This window comes from Acyrthosiphon pisum, chromosome A2 (genome assembly GCF_005508785.2).
Source record: "Acyrthosiphon pisum isolate AL4f chromosome A2, pea_aphid_22Mar2018_4r6ur, whole genome shotgun sequence".
Lineage (NCBI taxonomy): Eukaryota > Metazoa > Arthropoda > Insecta > Hemiptera > Aphididae > Acyrthosiphon > Acyrthosiphon pisum.
In genome coordinates, this window is record NC_042495.1 from 25,442,648 (window position 1) to 25,461,958 (window position 19,311).

The window sequence follows — 19,311 nt, forward strand, 5'->3', positions numbered from 1 at the left end:
AAGAATGGTTTTTTAGGTGTTATTGTTAAGCATAAATATCATTCGACATAATGCATGTTGTCCGGCGTCCGCACGAATTGTATTATACTACTGAAGTGAGTTTTCAAGCACCTGCAGTGTATCGAACCCGACTTTGATGTGAATGGGTTATACATCGAGGTCATAGAGTATCATAAAAATTAATTTTTCCTAATATAAAACTGTATTCGATTTTTTTCACACGTGCATGCAAGTCTGAAATATATGTTCCGTGATTTGTCAGAAAATTTTCATAGAATTTTCCGATAATATGACTTATTATATCATTTAAACGACTGACATCCTCTCGAGTTATACTTATTCTCGTACTAGTTTCAGCATAATTATTGAATAGTTCCGAAACACGCTTCTCGAGATTCACCAAAGACTTATTATATTCATATGTATCGTAATTTTCTCTCGATTTTAATTTCACTTTGATATCTATAATATTACTTTTTAACCCATCTATTTCCGTCTTCAGTACTTTTACATCATACGAAATTGTTTTATTACTCGAATGAATATGTGAAATAATATTCTCCCTACGTCCATCGATAGAGCTGTTGAAAATATCCATTATCGATACGTGTTATTCAGCTGAATATAAATATACTACTGAAATAGGTTGTCATAATTTAAGGTCGCTAGCTTCTATCCAACTATTATGTGACGCATCAAATCCCAACCACTTGACAAACACTTGATTAGGTACCCTTTCTACATATAATTTTCTCGATTAAATATTCATTTCGGTGGTTAGTCTTGTGTATTTCCTCGGAATAAAAACACACGGCAATCGGTTTACCTGAAAATCTTGCAACTGATAAGTGGTGGGTAATGTCTTATTTATTTTAATGATTACAACAATTTCCGTAGACCAATTGGGTAAATAACCTTTTGTAAACACCCCTTTTTGGGTACTAATCCGCACGTTATCGCCTACTTTAAATTTAATTTTTACATTATTAATTCCACGCTGCTTTATTTCCACCGTAAGTGGGTTGTCATCTGCCTATACCGGTGTCATGCCGATAGTTCTGTGCTTCGAATTATTATATTCTCGAAGCAATCTCGGTACAATAGAAATCCATTCGTGAGAGCCCTGCGCGGTAAACTCTCTAAACATTTTCTCTTTCAACGTACGATTGAAGCGTTCAACAATACACGCTTTCATGACGCTGTTTGTAGAATATTTATGTATACCATGTTTATTCATCAACTCGTCAACATCTTGTTATAAAATTCTTTCCCTTTATCCAATTGTAAAAGTTTCGGTGAGCGATCGAGTAATATTTTAGACATAACACTAGTAACTTCTTTACCCGTTTTCGTCCTCAAAGGTAGGGCCCATGTGAATGTGGTAAAACAATCAATCACGCATAAAATATACTTGTAACCTTTGTTTTCCTTCGAATATGGTATCATTTCAACCAAGTCAGCTTGCCACAAATCATTTTTTCCATATATAAGCTCAAAAGAGTCAAATTATTTTCAAAATTATATCGTGTATAGAAAATACTAATATGAACATTCAGTGAAATTTCCATGTAGGTATCTACAGTCATTCTTATTTTAATTACAACAAAATAAGGAATTCGTTACACGAGAAATAGAGTGAATATCAAATATTGTAAAAATATGAATTTCAAACGCTCATAAAAATTTAATTTGACTTTCTTGTAGACATTTTTTTTTTTTTAAAAAAGATAGATAAACTTATGAATGATATTGTATTACATTTTCAAATCTTAGATTTAAAAAGAAAAATTTTTACGAATTCTTAACTCAAATAATTTGCAAATTTTCGTCATTTTTACGTATTTTGTCAATATTTGAACTTTAGATGCTTATAAAAAAAAATTGTGACTATGGATTATTAATTTTTTTCATCTACCTTTAAAAAAATATACTAGGAGCCTTCTATTAAATTTTCAAGCTTTTTTAACCAACGAATAAAATTTTATTGATATTTTTAGAAAAAAAAAACTAAAAAAAGGTGGGTAAGTGGATGTCGCTCTACTGTACAGTAGGTTACAAGTGGGTCACTGTATAATGGATAGTATTAAATTTGATCTCAATGATATAATATCACTGTACCTATAAGAAAAACGATTCTGAGTGGAGACGGTGTGTCGGTCTAGGTATAAGGTATCTTATATACGTATCTATGGTATTAAAAAAAAAATTGACCAATAATATGTATCTATAATAAATTCCAAATTAATCATATCACAATATCCATTATAGGTACTTCCCACATAACATTTTCCAATGTTAAAACTTCTATAAATGTTGAAGTTGAGTTGAATTTTAAAGTTTCAAAAAATAAGATTCAATAATACTAGAAAAAGTGTTTATTTTTAAACCTTTACATTAAAGTAAATTCTAAGTGCTATATAAACATTAGATTTAAGTTAGATTTTAAATATTTAAAAGTTAATTTATATCAAATGCTGAATAAACCTACTATGACTAACATTTAAATAGAGTATCATAAATAATGCTTATTAAGCCTATATCTATAAACATCAATAATAGGTTAGAAGGTTAACACTATTCACATATTAAATTAGAATTACATTGTTAATGTATCCGTTCAAGTATTTATTGAATGCTTAATAAAATTAAGATTATAATTATAACGCGTTATACATCAACAACAAATCGTGGTACTATCATAGATATATAATAGTATACTTAAGAAGTTTCAATAATATACAATCACAACAAAATAACTAAAATAGTTATTCCAGGTTTTTTAATATGTGATTTCGTCCAAATTTGAGCTTAAAATGACTATAAAAATAAATTGTGCTTATATATTTTTTAGATTTTTTGGTAACAGAATTAACTACTTAGGTGGAATCTTGTTTTACATTTTTAATCCTTAGATATAAAAATTGAACAATTTATCAATTTTTAACTACGAAATAATTATTAAATTTTAAATTTTGTCGAAATTCGATCTTTAAATGATTATAAAAAAAAATTGTGCCTATATATTTTTAATATTTTTCAACTGCTATTGTAACAATATACCAGGAGCCTTGTATTAAATTTTTACACTTTTTGGCCGAACAGATAAAACAGATTTTGTATGTTATAACCCCCACAGGTTTTTTTTGGTATTGAAAACTGTTAAAGTCCAAAAAAACGTGGTGTTGTCGGAATTCACCCCGCATGTCCAAAATCACCCCTTTTTGCGGTAGTAATTACTACAAGAAATTTTTGGTTCAGACATTATTAAGGGCCCCCCCCTTCGGACAAAGTCTACGCACGCCTGTGACTATTGGGTACTATAGACTATGGATTACTATAACAAGGCTCTAAACATATTTTTACAATGACATTTAAAAAATATTAAAAATTCGGTCACAATTTTTTTTACATAATCATTTAAAGTACAAATTTTGACAAAAGGCATAAAAATCACGAAAATTTGCAAATTATTTTGATTTCGAAATTCATAAAAATATTTCTATTTAAATCTAAGATTTGAAAATGTAATACAAGATTATTGATTATAAGGTTGTCTAACTTTATCAAAAAAAAAAAAATGTCTACGAGCAAATCAAATTATATTCTTATGAGCGTTTGAAGTTCATATTTTAACAACATTGGATGTTCACTCGATTTCTCGTGTAGCCATTTTGTAATTTTGTTGCAATTCAAAAACGAATAACTATAGATTCACGAAAATTTCACTGAATATTTATATTCTCATTTTATTTACACCATCAAATTTAAAAAATATTTTGACTCCGGCCTGCTTTCAATTTTTTTTGTTTTTTTTTTCTGCAATTGTCAATAAAATATAATTTGTTGGGTAAAACCGTGAAAATTTAATAGAAGGCTTTTGATATAATGTAGTTGAAAAATATTAAAAATACGTTGGCACAACATTTTTTTAAGCATTTTAAGTTTGAATTTTGAAAAAGTTATTACTTTTCAATATCAAGAGTTTTTATGAGACTTTTTAAAAAAGTCATAAAAATAAACCACTTGACATAGGTAAATACATTTTTTTACAATCAAAAAAAGTCTAGAAACTTTAAACGCTTATAAAAAAATTGTACCTTTGTATTTTTTATATTTTTCAACAGCTATTGTAACAATATATCAGTAAATAGTGTTGTATTAAATTGTCACGCATTTTGGCCCTACAAATAAAATTTTATTGATTTTCTAAGAAAAAAACTAAAAATATTGAAATTTGAAATTGCCCGTCTATATATGTATGTATATATATATACTTTGTTCACCGAATAACCACTATATATTACGTGGAACCTTGTTATAAATTTTCAATCCTTAGGTATAAAAGTCGAACATTTTATAAATTTTTAGCTACAAAATAATTTTTAATTTTTAAATTTAATAAATCAATAATGGTTGTCAAAATTCAAACTTTAAATGCTTATAACAAAAAAATTATGCCTACGTATTTTTAATATTTTTCAACTACTAATGTAATAATATTATAATGTAACTCGTATTACATTTCAAGTTTGTTGACTCAACGAATAAAATTAATAATTAATAAAATATTAATGAATCTAAACAGCTGTAAAAACTAATAAGTGGTTGTCTGTAGGTCCGCAAAAAAAGACAATAAGGGGGGGGGGGATAACCCCTGACCACGCCACTGATGACACCTTTGGCCCTTACAGTTGTAAGTATGTAATATCTAAGTTTCACATGGGAAAAATTATTTTAATTTTATTAATATAATATTATTGTACCTATTATAAGAATAACTAGTAGTTGTATCAATATTATAAAGTTCAAAATCAAAGCACCTTTTTGTTAAATATCATAATATGTTGTATTAATAAACATTATCTCAAAAGTGCCTACTACCTAATAGTTGTTTTAAGGTAAAGTAGGTACTAACTACTAGGTACCTAAAATGTATCTACTCGACAGCACAGTTTGGATATTATTATTTAAAATTATTATTGTACATCTGTCAAAAAATAGGTAAGCCTGTAAGAGAATAGTTTCATTTTAATATTTTTATAAAACTATTTTATTATATATCAACCTACCGGCTAACACATACTTACTCAGTTAATAGTTTTATTTAACTACTAATATTTAATAAATACATTCACAATTTGTTAGGCAATTGAAATTAATAAATTTTAAATTACTGATACAACAAATAGGTAACATATTGAATTTAAATTGGTGTCAGTTATGAAAATAAGGCTTTGCCGATCCCTTGTACTTGTTGTAAACAATTAGAATATTTTTCCGGATGGCAAATTGAGTTAATTGTTGCGATGTATTGTTGGAAATAGAGTAAATATAAAACACTTGCATACAAGAACCAATAAAAGTATATTAAATGCTTATATTTAAAAATATATATATATATATAAATATGTATTCAAACACACAAAAATTGCTTATTTGCTAATAATAAAAACATATAAAAATAAATATGAAAAACAGTATAGTAATAAATAAAAAACATATAAAAATAAAAAGCAATAAGTTAAAAAAAAATACAAAAATAAATAATGACAAACACAAAATTATTTAAAAACAAGTCATTATATCTATAGAAATTAAACAAAATTATACAAAATTTGGGGATAGTTCCCATTTCACAGTAGCATTTCAGGGTCTTTAGACATATTATCTGAAGAGCAATATCAATATCAATAAACCAGCATTATTATAACAATAAACCATATTTCACAAAACTGTTGCCTGAAGTAAAAAGCTCATAGTAGAAATATACTTCAGTTCAACATACTTTATCATGGGTACCAGTGCCGCAACTACATAATAAGTGGCCCGTGTGCGATATTCTTTTTGGGCCCGTTCCTAAATTAATTTTTATTGTATGTATTATATAATATTGTTTCGATATTATTCTTGGTATAACACGACATTTTAATAGTTTATAAATAAACACTGATAAGTAATAACATTACTTTTATGGCACGTCGTCACTCGACAACCCTCGTCGTTTTCGAGTATCAGTCAGTTGTTCTCCTGACAATTCGACAAACAACAACCCATAGATGCGATAAAAATAGATCTTATGGAAAAATTAATAGTACCTACTAAGAAAGTATGAAACGTTGACACTTGAATACATCTTGATACCCACCTTTTTCTAACATAGTACACACCACATACGTGATTCTATCTAGTACCATTTGATTTTATAATATACTAAAACTTACCATTCTATTTTAACATACTTAATTTAATAAGTAATATTAGTATACCTACAACTACACTAATGTTTTAACTTAAAAAAAAAATGATTGTGAGTAACTATTAAGTTTTGCGTTTTTAGACAATTTTAGTGCCTGCTCCAGGTTGGGCCCGGGGGCCCCCCAAATGTATGTAAGCCTTGGGGCCCGTGTGCGGGGCACGCTCTGCACACCCGGTTTTTGCGGCACTGATGGGTACACATTTACACAAAAAATATAAAATAAGCAAAAAAAAGAAAACCAATATCACCTTGTATCACCAATGCTTGTAACAAATAGATAAATCAACATTTATTATTATATTTTGTACACTACTTAGTTGTTTAGTAGCTTAATACCTAGCATAGTAGAATATTTCACATTATATTAATTTATACATTTAATAAACTTAAATATTATGCATGTTATATGTATTTATATTATATTACTTACAATAATAACTAAATATTAAATACCTAGTGATATTAAAAACACGTGATTCGGTTTTATTATTATAAACTAACTATTATACCTACCTATTAACTTATTATTAAGCAATAAGCATATTGATTTAAAATCTAAATGTCTAATAAATAAAAATATTATATTTATGTAAAAGCGAAAACACATAGGTCCTAGGTAGGCACATAATAAATACAATAAGAATTTTTATATTTTCCACATATTCATAATAAATGTACAACTAGACCATGGTCTAGTTTTAAATTTATTTTATTAAATAATCAATTTAATGTCTAATTATAATTATTTATAAAAAAAAAAATACTCATAAAATTTAAATTTTATATTGCAAAATTATGTAATTTGATTCTATTGTTAATTGTATAATATTATGAGGACATAACATAAAAAGGTATAGGGGACGTAGTGATACCCACTCTTCACAATTAGATAATAAGAAAATATAATAAAAAAATAATAATTTTAAATTTATTTAAATTGGAATGGACATGGTCTGAAGGAGAATCTACGTATAAGTAAAAATGTAAAAATACCTATCTATTTAGTCATGCTGCATCGCATACACTGTCCTCGTCCGAAAAACGCCTGTCTACTCAACCGTTGTCCACATTGCGATAGCGCATTGGTATCTGGCACCCATTAGCCAATGCGTAATTGAGACAGTCAAAATGTTCATTGTTCAAGGCGGCGACATACGTATCCGCGTCCCACGGACAGCCGTTATCATGTGCATACCGTAAGCATTCTATGTGACCGTTCATCGCGGCATTGGTACACGTATCCTCTTCCCACGGGCAGCCATTTTCATGTAAATACCGCAAACAGTCAATTTGACCGTGCAACGCGGCACCCTGGCACGTCACCTCGTCACATTCACATCCGTTCTCCCGTGCATAGACGAGACAATTCATGTGCCCGTTAAGAGCGGCGAGGTAGGTCGTAAAAATGTCCCAAGGACATCCGTTGTCCCGTGCGTACACGAGACAGTCCAAATGGCCGTACTCCGCGGCATTGGCACACGTATGTTTGTCCCACGGGCTGCCGTTGTCCCGTGCATACCGTAGACAGTCCACACTGCCCGATATCGCAGCCATTTCGCACGCTGAACCTAATATCACGCCACCAATGGTAGTATGTTGAATAATAACATTGCAATGGTCATCCCAAGGGACGCCGATTGCACGAGCGAGTCTCAGACAATCGATGTGTCCGTACAACGCTGCCACCTCGCACACTTTAAGAAACCTTCTGGGCAATGACGATCTGCTGTACATTGTCTCCCTGCCGTCGTCCTCGTCTGTGTTTCTGTCGGCTTTGAATAGTATGAACAGAAACTCGCAACACCTTCGCAAATCGGCGTGCCGTGTTCTCAACAGGTCATACTTGGCGCGCTCAATCTTGTTGCAAGCGTAATACGCCGTCTTCACAAGGCTCGGTAACTCGTACATATTCCCGTTGTCCGGCTGTCCGCTCCAAACGTACGGTGGAGTGCTTTCTACTCGTGAGTAGAACTCGAGACTTGTGTAACGCAATAGTTACCTAGCGATAAAACGACGGATCGCCCGACTCCGACTGTAACGAATAACGATTAACTGAAAAATATTAATGGTAATCGACGTGTGATCGCCAAACGGATTGGGTTAAAACAATAAAGCGTTGTTAACGACGTTAAACAATTTAAAAAAATTTAACTCGAGAGCGTGACCGAAAATTCGACAATCGTTGAACAGAGTATGACGCGGCTGCCGGCCGCAAACGACTCGATCAAATTATGACGCCAACGAAACAGCCGAAATGTTATTGTCAAATAGGCTGTGGCGACCCACAGCAATAACCATTGTAACCGCGGTATAACATCCTTGACGCAATACTGTCGACCGAAGGACTCGTTCTTGTTTTCGGACGTACGTCGTCAACGACTCAAACTGTACCATTATTTAATATTTATATCACACTATCGACTGAATGAAGATTTTATTCGTATCGGTATGGAATAGTTAAGTACGTCCGGCTCGTATCGATGTCGGACGCCGATACGGGTCCGATACGTATCGTTTGTATATTGTACAGTATTGAACGCTCTTGATCTCAAATTTCTTCCTAGAAAATCTTGAATTATTTTATAATTTATACCTAACTGTTTATATTGCAATACTTCGTTTTACTCATTTTTATTGGTAACCCGACGAGTAGACCGACCGTCATTTCCTACCAACTAGTAAATGTTTGAAAATTCGTGGTAGTAGAATAATGTCGTCGAATAGGTGATAATAATTTGTGATAATGATTATGATACGGCTTGGCGGCTTTGCGAGAATGTTCAGATTATTTAATTGTCTGTGACAAAGACCTTATTCCATTCAGTACTTTATTTTTAATGTATTGAAACATCACATTGTTCTTATAGCACCGCAACTATTGTTAGCTGTACCGAGTTGCTTGTTGCACTGTTATGGAATGTTTTCGAACAATATGTCATGTGTTCAAGATTGAACATTATTTATAAATTCTACCAGCGATTTCAAGCAAATGAAAACAATGTATATACCGAACGTGGAGAGTCCGTATTCAAAAACATTATTAGATATGAATTACAAAAAATGCTGTTCAAACTCGATCACGTTGAAGATCATTTATCAACAGATTTCGAATATGATGTGCAAAGGTGAGTGTTATTGGTACTGCCAGTTTAAATACAATTATATAATGCAATGTTCTTTGTTATACAGATTTGACTATGTAAATGAGGAATATGTTATGGTGGATATGGGTGACAGCCCGTCCATAACATTTTTTATAGACCATAAAATCAATCCACACATGAAGTATTCGTTTGTGGAACAAATAGTTATTGCGGCCATAGTGAAGAATCAATTTAAATTGGTAATTATCTGTAAAAAATAAAAAACTAGTTTTTGATGACTATAACTAAATTATATTTTTTAATACATACATTCCAGAGCCAACAGTTATTTCAAAAATTTATAACAATAGGACATTACTTATGTGTTTCATACAACATCCCAAACAATTTTCGTTATTTTAAACAAATCTTAAAGTTACTAACAGAAAAAAAAATAATAACAATAGTACAAGAAACAGATAAAACACCACAATTATACACCCAGAAATAATTAAATTAAAAAAAAATTCTTCTCTATACAACAGGATATTTAATATGGACGAAGTAAAATTATTAAAAAATCGAACGCGATGCTAATGTAAATACAACCATAGATATTCCTAGAATGAAAAATAAAGGTTTCATTTCAAGAATTAAAAAAATTAAGACGCAAGATGCAAACATGAGTTTTGAACTGTTAAAATTAAAATTATTGCTAATTGTTTACTTAATAATTACAATCCTCATAATATAGGATAGCATAGTGCTACTGCTTAAATGCATTAAAATTGGGTAGGTAATACAATTACTAAATGTTATTATGTAAATACAGAGTTCTTCAATTTAACAAGCTTACCAATAAAAAACGAACTCTCCTTTTTATCTCATAATAATGAACTTATTCAAACAAATAAATACAATATAAGTGTATTTTAAGTTCATATTTTCAAATAGATTTTGTTATACCATTAAAGAAGTTTTCTATCTCAATAAAAATTTTATAAAAGTTAAAATGAATGTCATCATTTAATTATGGATTGAAATTAAAATGAGAAATTTCTGATTTATTAAACTTTTTGATTAACAAAGTATAATAGTATTTATTATAGATTAAAGGGTTTACCTAAAACATAAAATGTATGTATTATTTAGTTTATTTCTTGTGATGTGCGGATCATTTTTTAAATTATTATAATATGTTAATTAATTTATAATAATAATTATAATTTTTAAATCACAATATACTCCATATTATTCGAACCTTTTAACATATACTATTATTCTTAATAATCTCAAAATCTTCTTGTACAAATTTTGATTTAGCTGCATCAACATTAGTTTTTACATGAAACTCCATTAATTTATTTGAAAAAACATGGTTTTTATAAATCCTTAAAAATGTCATGGATCAGAATTTATTTTAGTAAATGCATAATTATAAGAAAAATAGGGAGTGACCATACATGGTGAATACTAATTGTGTTTGTTTAGATATAATCATTCATTTTTTGCATTTCATTTATAATTTCACAATAATTAGGTAGTGGTTGTAAACAATGCTCAGTAAATCAGTAAATAGTCAGAAGCTGTCTCAAAACATAATCCAAACCACTTGTCTGGGATAGAAAAGTAAAATAAATGTTAGTGATTCGCGGCAACATTGGTACTACTCTAAGCACGACTATTAAATTGCATCTAAGAGGTAAAATTGTTTAACATAATTCATAAATTAGGTATTTATATATTTTTTACAATTTGCATTTTCAGAAAATTTTGTTCCACCAACGATGAGTTTGAAGAAAATGAACAGACGAATAAAGGATTTAGAGTCGATACAGTTGATGATTTTAAGTCACCCAGAAAAGCCTTAGATACTTAATAATGTCTAATTCACACATACTTATGTAAGTATACCATTCAAGTATCCAATTTTAAATGTTTGCCAAAACCAAAACTTAATAGTTTATCGTTTTTAGTTAATACAATGGATTGTACTTATTATGGTATTCAAAACTGAAATATATTATGTACCACATACAAGGAGTTAGGTAGTGGAGCCAATGGTTTGACAATTATTCAGACGTTGACTTTCTTGAAGATAATTCTACCAACTCAGATGAAGCCATACTTTATAGGAGCGAATAATGAAACTATATATAGTTTTAATTTTTAGGTAATACAATTTTGCTGATCAAGAATCCAATTTTAATAACGCAGAGGGCCTCAACAAATTTAAATTGCAAAGAAACACATAACTAGTTTGGACATTGGTATCTTTTCTGAAGGGAAAGTGCATCTAGTTGGATGCGTTATACAGGTAAAGATTGAATGTTCCCAGTTGTTTTCAAATACATCGCGAAACAAAAAAAGATAATTAAGGATAAATGATTATATTTTTGACGAAAATTGATTTTGTATTAGAAAAAAAATACCTAGGTATAGATACATGATTTGTTCGCAGAATGTGAAGTTAGTTATGGGGATAATACATTTTAATTTTTTCGATTAGTTTTTTTTTTTTTAATTTCTTTCAATAACAAGTTCTATGCTACGTTAAATAATTTGAAAATGTAATACTATTATAGGCATTCTATTATAGTTTCTATAATATCTGTTCACAAAATATAAAAGAGATACGTAGCCATCATTTTTCATAAGCATTCAAAGTTCACATTTCCACAAAATTCATCAATAATTTGAAAATTATTTTGTAGTTAAAAATGTATTAAATGTTCAATGTAAATTATTGTAAAATTAGCTTATGCTTATAGTAAGAATTGATAAAATTAGATCATAGTACCTAATATTAAATATCAAATTGTATTAAACATAGAAATTATTGGTTTACAGGTTGTCAAACCCGTTCCCATTTACGAGGAAAGACAAACTTCTTTGAAAAAAAGTATGCAATTACCAAAACACTTCAGTGGCTGTTATTAAAATTCTTCAAATTTTAACAACAGACATAATTGATGAAGACTTTTAAATTAGGTGTATTCTGATAGGTACCTATTTCCTTTAGTTTGTGTATTTATTTTTCCTATGTTTCCCCCTACCACCTATAAGAAAATAATTGGTTACTTTATTTGACTAAAATAAACTATACCCATACACTGTGGAGTTATGTTTGTAAATAAGATTATGTTGTCAATGACTAATTTATGAAAAAATTATTTTTAAACTTTATAATAAAAAGAATATTAGGTACTAATTTAAAATCATTATAAATTACACTATCATACTTTAAATATTTGTCGTATTCATATTTTGTATTTTTAAATTTATAAATATATGACTAATGCAGTAATGTGTTGTAAATTATTGTTATACTTGTAGCAGTTATTATTTTTACATACTAAAATATAATAAATTATTACTAAATAAGAAAAGAATGAATCATAATATAATATGAGATATGAGCATAACTATAGCAATACGCCCGTATAAAACAATTAAAACATTTTGTTTTTCATGTCTGGATTTAAAACTAATTAATTTCCAATTTTAACTCAATTTTTTCTGTGTTTATTAACGAACTATTTTAATATGATTAGAGCGCGGATTTGTATGGTTTTACATATTTATTCTGGTTGATGGTATGATATTATGCTAATAGCGAGCACAGGATTTGTTCTATGACTATAACGATTTAAACTGTGAATCTTTTGGGTTGCATAATACGGCAACTTACTAATTTTTATCATTGTAAGGACTTGATACAACAAATAGGTAACATATTGAATTTAAACTAGTGTCAGTAATGAAAATAAGGCTTTGCCGATCCCTTGTACTTGTTGTAAACAATTAGAATATTTTTCCGGATGGCAAATTGATTTAATTGTTGTGATGTATTGTTGGAAATAGAGTAAATATAAAATACTTGCATACAAGAACCAATAAAAGTATATTAAATGCTTATATTTAAAAATATATATATATATATAAATATGTATTCAAACACACAAAAATTGCTTATTTGCTAATAATAAAAACATATAAAAATATGTATGAAAAACAGTATAGTAATAAATAAAAAACATATAAAAATAAAAAGCAATAAATTAAAAAAAAATACAAAAATAAATAATGACAAACACAAAATTATTTAAAAACAAGTCATTATAATTATAGAAATTAAACAAAATTATACACAATTTGGGGATAGTTCTAGAAACTGGTGTCAATTATGAAAATAAGGATCGGCGATCCCTTGTACTTGTTGTGAACAATTAGAATATTTTGTCGGATGGCAAATCGAGTTAATTGTTGTGATGTATTGTTGGAAATAGAGTAAATATAAAATACTTGCATACAAGGACCAATAAAAGTATATTAAATGCTTATATTTAAAAATATATATATATATAAAAAATTGCTTATTTGCTAATAATAAAAACATATAACAATAAATATGAAAAAAGGTCTTGGAATATACATTTTATATTCACTTAGAATATAAAATATGCAGATTATAGAATTTTTAATTAAAAAAAAAAAAGGTGGTTAAGTGGATGTCGCTCTGCTGTACAGTAGGTTAGAAGTGGGTCACTGTATAATGGACAGAATTAAATTTGAATTCAATGATATAATATCACTGTATAAGAAAAACGATTCTGAGCGGAGACGGTATATCAGTCTATGTATTAGACATATATATACTTATCTATGGTATTAAAAAAAAATTGACCTATAATAAATTCCAAATTAATCATATCATAATATCTATTAGGTACTTATAAGTTATAACGCGTTATACATCAACAAAAAACCGTGGTAAAATCATAGATATATAATAGTATACTTTAGAAGTTTCAAGTATACCCAAGAATAATATTATACAATCACAACAAAATAACTAAAATAGTTATTCTAGGTTTTTAATATGTAATTTCGTCCAAATTTGTACTTAAATTGACTATAAAAATAAACTGTGTGAATGTACTTTTAGATTTTTTGGTAACAGAATTAATTACTTACGCGGAATCTTGTTTAAAATTTTTAATTCTTAGATACAAAAATTGAAAATTTTATAAATTTTTAACTACAAAATAATTTTTCAAGTTAAAATTTGATCTTTAAATGCTTATAAAAAAAAATTGTGCCTATGTATTTTTAATATTTTTCAACTGATATTGTAACAATATATCAGGAGCTTTGTATTAAATTTATACACTTTTTGGCCCAACAGATAAAACTTTATTGATATTTTTAGAAAAAAAACTAAAAAAAAATGGAAAATGAAAATGTCCGTAAAGAGCTCAAAATAAATTAAAATATTTTGAAAATGTTATGGTGTATAGAAAATGCTAAGATAAACATTCAGTCAAAATTTCATGTATCTACGGTCATAAAGTTACACCAAAAACCAAATTCAATTTTGTGAAAAATCGATTTTGCGTAAAAATTCCCGTTTTTCCTTAATTTTTCTTTAGTTTTTCCGGGGCGCTTTTGAAAACTACTGGGAAATTTAAATTCTGACCTCCCCAATGCACCAACGATATTCATTTTCTGATCGAACAAGATACTGAAGTTGAAAATCGTAGCATTATTTCGACTACTTATCGTGTACACAGACACAAAAAAAATAAAAATAAAAAAATAAAAAAACACACATCATTGTAAAATCAATACATTCATCGTTCCACTCAGAATCTAAAAAGTATAATATCAAATAAAAAGCATATAAAAATAAAAGGCAACAAGTTAAAAAAAAAAATACAAAAATAAATACTGACAAACACAAAATTATTTAATAACAAGTCATTATAATTATAGAAATTAAACAAAATTATACAAAATTTGGGGATAGTTCCCATTTTAAAGTAGCATTTCAAGATCTTTAGACATATTATCTGAATAGCAATTTCAATATTAATAAACCAGCATTATTATAATAATAATCCATATTTCACAAAACTGTTGGCTGAAGTAAAAAGCTCTAAGTAGAAATATACTTCAGTTCAACATTCTTTATTATACACAATTTACACAAAACATATAAAATAAGCAAAAAAAAAAGAAAACCAACATCACCTTGTATCACCAATGCTTGCAACAAATAGATAAATCAACATTTATTATTATATTTTGTACACTACTTAGTTGTTTAGTAACTTAATACCTAGCATAGTAGAATATTTCACATTATATTAATTTATACATTTAATAAACTTAAATATTATGCATGTTATATGTATTTTTATTATATTACTTACAATAATAACTAAATATTAAATACCTAGTGATATTAAAAACATGTGATTCGGTTTTATTATTATAAACTAACTATTATACCTACCTATTCACTTATTATTAAGCAATAAGCATATTGATTTAAAATCTAAATGTCTAATAAATAATAATATTATATTTATGTAAAAACGAAAACACATAGGTACTAGGTAGGCACATAATAAATACAATAAGAATTTTTATATTTTCTACATATTCATAATAAATGTACAACTAGTTGTTAATGTACAGTCTAGTTTTAAATTTATTTTATTAAATAATCAATTGATGTCTAATTATAATTGTTTACCTATAAAAAAAAAAAAGTATACTCATAAAATTTAAATTTTATATTGCAAAATTATGTAATTTGATTCTATTGTTAATTGTATAAAAATTATTTTATAATATTATGAGGACATAACATAAAAAGATATAGGGGATGTAGTGATACCCACTCTTCACAATTAGATAAAAAGAAAATATAATAAAAAATAATAATTTAAAATTTTTTTAAATTGGAATGGACATGGTCTGAAGGAGAATCTAGGTATAAGTAAAAATGTAAAAATACCTATCTATTTAGTCATGCTGCATCGCATACACTGTCCTCGTCCGAAAAATGCCTGTCTACTCAACCGTTGTTCACATTGCGATAGCGCATTGGTATCTGGCACCCATTAGCCAATGCGTAATTGAGACAGTCTAAATTTTCGTTGTCCAAGGCGGCGACATACGTCTCCTCGTCCCACGGGCAGTCGTTATCATGTGCATACCGTAAGCATTCTATGTGACCGTTCATCGCGGCATTGGTACACGTACCCTCGTCCCACAGGCAGCCGTTATCATGTGCATACCGTAAGCATTCTATGTGACCGTTCATCGCGGCACTGGCACACGTCATTTCGTCCCACGGGCAGCCGTTTTCATGTAAATACCGCAAACAGTCAATGTGGCCGTGCAACGCGGCACTGGCACACGTCATTTCGTCCCATTCACAGCCGTTGTCTCGTGCATAGACGAGACAATTCATGTGCCCGTTAAGAGCGGCGAGGTAGGTCGTAAAAAAGTCCCAAGGACATCCGTTGTGACGTGCGTACACGAGACAGTCCAATTGGCCGTAACCCGCGGCTTTAGCACACGTATGTTCGTCCCACGGGCTACCGTTGTCCCGTGCATACCGTAGACAGTCCACACTGCCCGATATCGCAGCCATTTCGCACGCTGAACCTAATATCACGGTACCAATGGTATGATGAAGAGTAATACTGCTGTAACGGTCATTCCAAGGGACGCCGATTGCACGAGCGAGTCTCAGACAATCGATGTGTCCGTACAACGCTGCCGCCTCGCACACTTTAACAAACCTTCTGGGCAATGACGATCTGCTGTACATTGTCTCCCTGCCGTCGTCCTCGTCTGTGTTTCTTTCGGCTCTGAAAAGTTCGAACAGCCACTCGCAACAACTTTGCAAATCGACGTGCCGTGTTCTCAACAGGTCATACTTGGCGCGCTCGATCTTGTTGCAAGCGTAATACGCCGTCTTCACCAGGCTCGGTAACTCGTACATATTCTCCTTGTCCGGCTGTCCGCTCCAAACGTACGGTGGAGTGCTTTCTACCCGTGAGTAGAACACGAGACTTGTGTAACGCAATAGGTACTTACCGATAAAACGACGGATCGTCCGACTCCGACTGTAACGATTGACTGAAAAATATTAATGGTAATCGACGTGTGATCGCCAAACGGATTGGGTTGAAACAGTAAAGCGTTAATAACGACGTAAAAACAATTTAAAAAAATTTAACTCGAGAGCGTGACCGAAAATTCGACAATCACGCAACGGAGTATGACGCTGCCGGGCGCCGGCTATCCGATAGGCTACAGCAACAACCATTGTAACCGCGGTATCTGCGCGTCAGCCACCGCCAACCGTGCGCCCGGCCACTCGCGATCAATATTATATTATTATACTGCGCGTAATATACCTCCATGATGCGACTGTCGACTGACGACTCGTTCTTGTTTCCGGACGTACGTCGTCAACCACTCAAACTGTATCATTATTTAATATTTATACTACAGTATTGACTGAATTATTTTATAAATTATACCTAACTGTTATATTTCAATACTTCGTTTTACTCATTTTTATTGGTAACCCGACGAGTAGACCGACTGTCATTTCCTACCAACAAGTTACTGTTTGAAAATTCGTGGTAGTAGAATAATGTCGTCGAATAGGTGATTATAATTTGTGATAATGATTATGATACGGTTTGGCGGCTTTGCGCTTTGCGAGAATGTTCAGATTATTTAACCTGTCGGTGACAAAGACCATATTCCATGTTGTTCAAGTTTCGTCCACCATTTTTTGAGACGGTGTTTCTTTAACAAGTACCCTAACCAAATACTATAAAATATGATAATACGAGAAAGTCAATGATAATGTGGCGAAAACTAATGCCCTCAGTTTCACTATTAGTGGCCTACCTTTGCCCCTTATTATTATTATTATTATTTTTGTTCATTGATAGACGGATACTATAAAGTATAAATATATATATTATAATATATCATTTTTAAACAGTCTTAAAAATATCTAATATAAAATTATTTTAACAAAACTTATTTTTAATAAGAATAACATAATATCAAATACTATAAATGAAAAACTTTAACAAACCTCGTTAATAATATTAAAATAATACTATAATATAATATAAAAATAATTTAATGCATTTACTTGGATGAATTAATATATAGCAAAACTAATGACTATACTACCTATGTAAAAGTTGAATAACTCACGTTTTATTTCCTACACCTTTCCATATAATGTAATCAGATGATTTAAAATGATCAGAACAAATAACACGGTTCTTGTTTAAAAATCTATAACCTTTAGATTTGAAAACATCCATAATTTCTGAGCTTCCACACCACTCGACCCATTTTTTACACCTAATACATTAATTTATACAGAAATCGTAAAATGCAATTTAAAAATATATTACCAAAAATAATATCAAACTATTTAATCTACAATTATTATTTATTTTTATTTAAAAGCATATGGTTCTGTACATAATTATTTTAAGAAACTTACAATTCTTCATTAGATGGAAATCTATGAAAAGCTAAATTTGGATTTAATTTCCCTGTATTGTAACAATATTTTGTTGAACATGACTTTTTAGAACACATTTTTATTTTTCATAAATTTTATAATATACAAAACAAATATTGATCTTACGAAAAAATAGTCACTTTTGTTTACAGCCACATTTTGGCAGTATTTATTATATGAAATTACGCCTTGGATATATGCAAAAACAGTACAACTGAGGGCTCCGTATGTCACTGCTGATTACCATTGACTTTCTCGTATTATTATTTATAGTATTTGCCCTAACCCATCGTAAGTCTAATTTTTTTCCTAATGCAGTACTTTATTTTTAATGTTGAATTGAAACATCACATTGTTCTTATAGCACCGCAACTATTGTTAGCTGTACCGAGTTGCTTCTTGCACTGTTATGGAATGTTTTCGAACAATGTGTCATGTGTTCAAGATTGAACATTATTTATAAATTCTACCATCGATTTCAAGCAAACGAAAACGATGTATATGGTGGATTTGGGTGACGGCCTGTCCATGAATTTTTTTATAGACCGTAACATCAATCCACATATGGAGTATTCGTTTGTGGAACAAATAGTTATTGCGACCATAGGGAA

At 29.7% G+C, this 19,311-nt stretch overlaps 2 protein-coding genes and 1 long non-coding RNA gene across 7 annotated transcripts in view; 1 reads left to right on the forward strand and 2 right to left on the reverse strand.

Moving 5' to 3' along the window:
• The window catches only part of LOC103307691, a 21,447-nt gene extending 8,801 nt beyond the window's left edge, over positions 1-12,646 (forward strand). Inside the window, exons 1-5 of one of the 5 annotated variants that reach the window (XR_003839426.1) lie at positions 9,022-9,381; positions 9,446-9,599; positions 10,880-11,041; positions 11,107-11,243; positions 11,513-11,651. This is a non-coding gene — a long non-coding RNA (uncharacterized LOC103307691). The other 4 variants (XR_510517.3, XR_510516.3, XR_003839427.1 and 1 more) reach the window with 4 other exon arrangements.
• On the reverse strand, positions 5,346-8,533 carry LOC103308706. Its single transcript, XM_029489266.1, has one exon. The coding sequence runs from the start codon at positions 8,162-8,164 to the stop codon at positions 7,310-7,312; it is 855 nt and encodes a 284-aa protein (XP_029345126.1). The 5' UTR covers positions 8,165-8,533; the 3' UTR covers positions 5,346-7,309.
• A 3,558-nt stretch (positions 12,647-16,204) lies between the features above and the next one.
• LOC115034122 lies at positions 16,205-17,140 on the reverse strand. The gene has a single exon (XM_029489886.1). The coding sequence runs from the start codon at positions 17,138-17,140 to the stop codon at positions 16,205-16,207; it is 936 nt and encodes a 311-aa protein (XP_029345746.1).
• Between the last annotated feature and the right edge of the window lie 2,171 nt (positions 17,141-19,311).

Bases quoted from the DNA above. Each gene is read 5' to 3' on its own strand.
- LOC103308706 (XM_029489266.1), bottom strand. From the start codon at position 8,164: ATGTACGAGTTACCGAGCCTTGTGAAGACGGCGTATTACGCTTGCAAC.
- LOC115034122 (XM_029489886.1), bottom strand. From the start codon at position 17,140: ATGTACGAGTTACCGAGCCTGGTGAAGACGGCGTATTACGCTTGCAAC.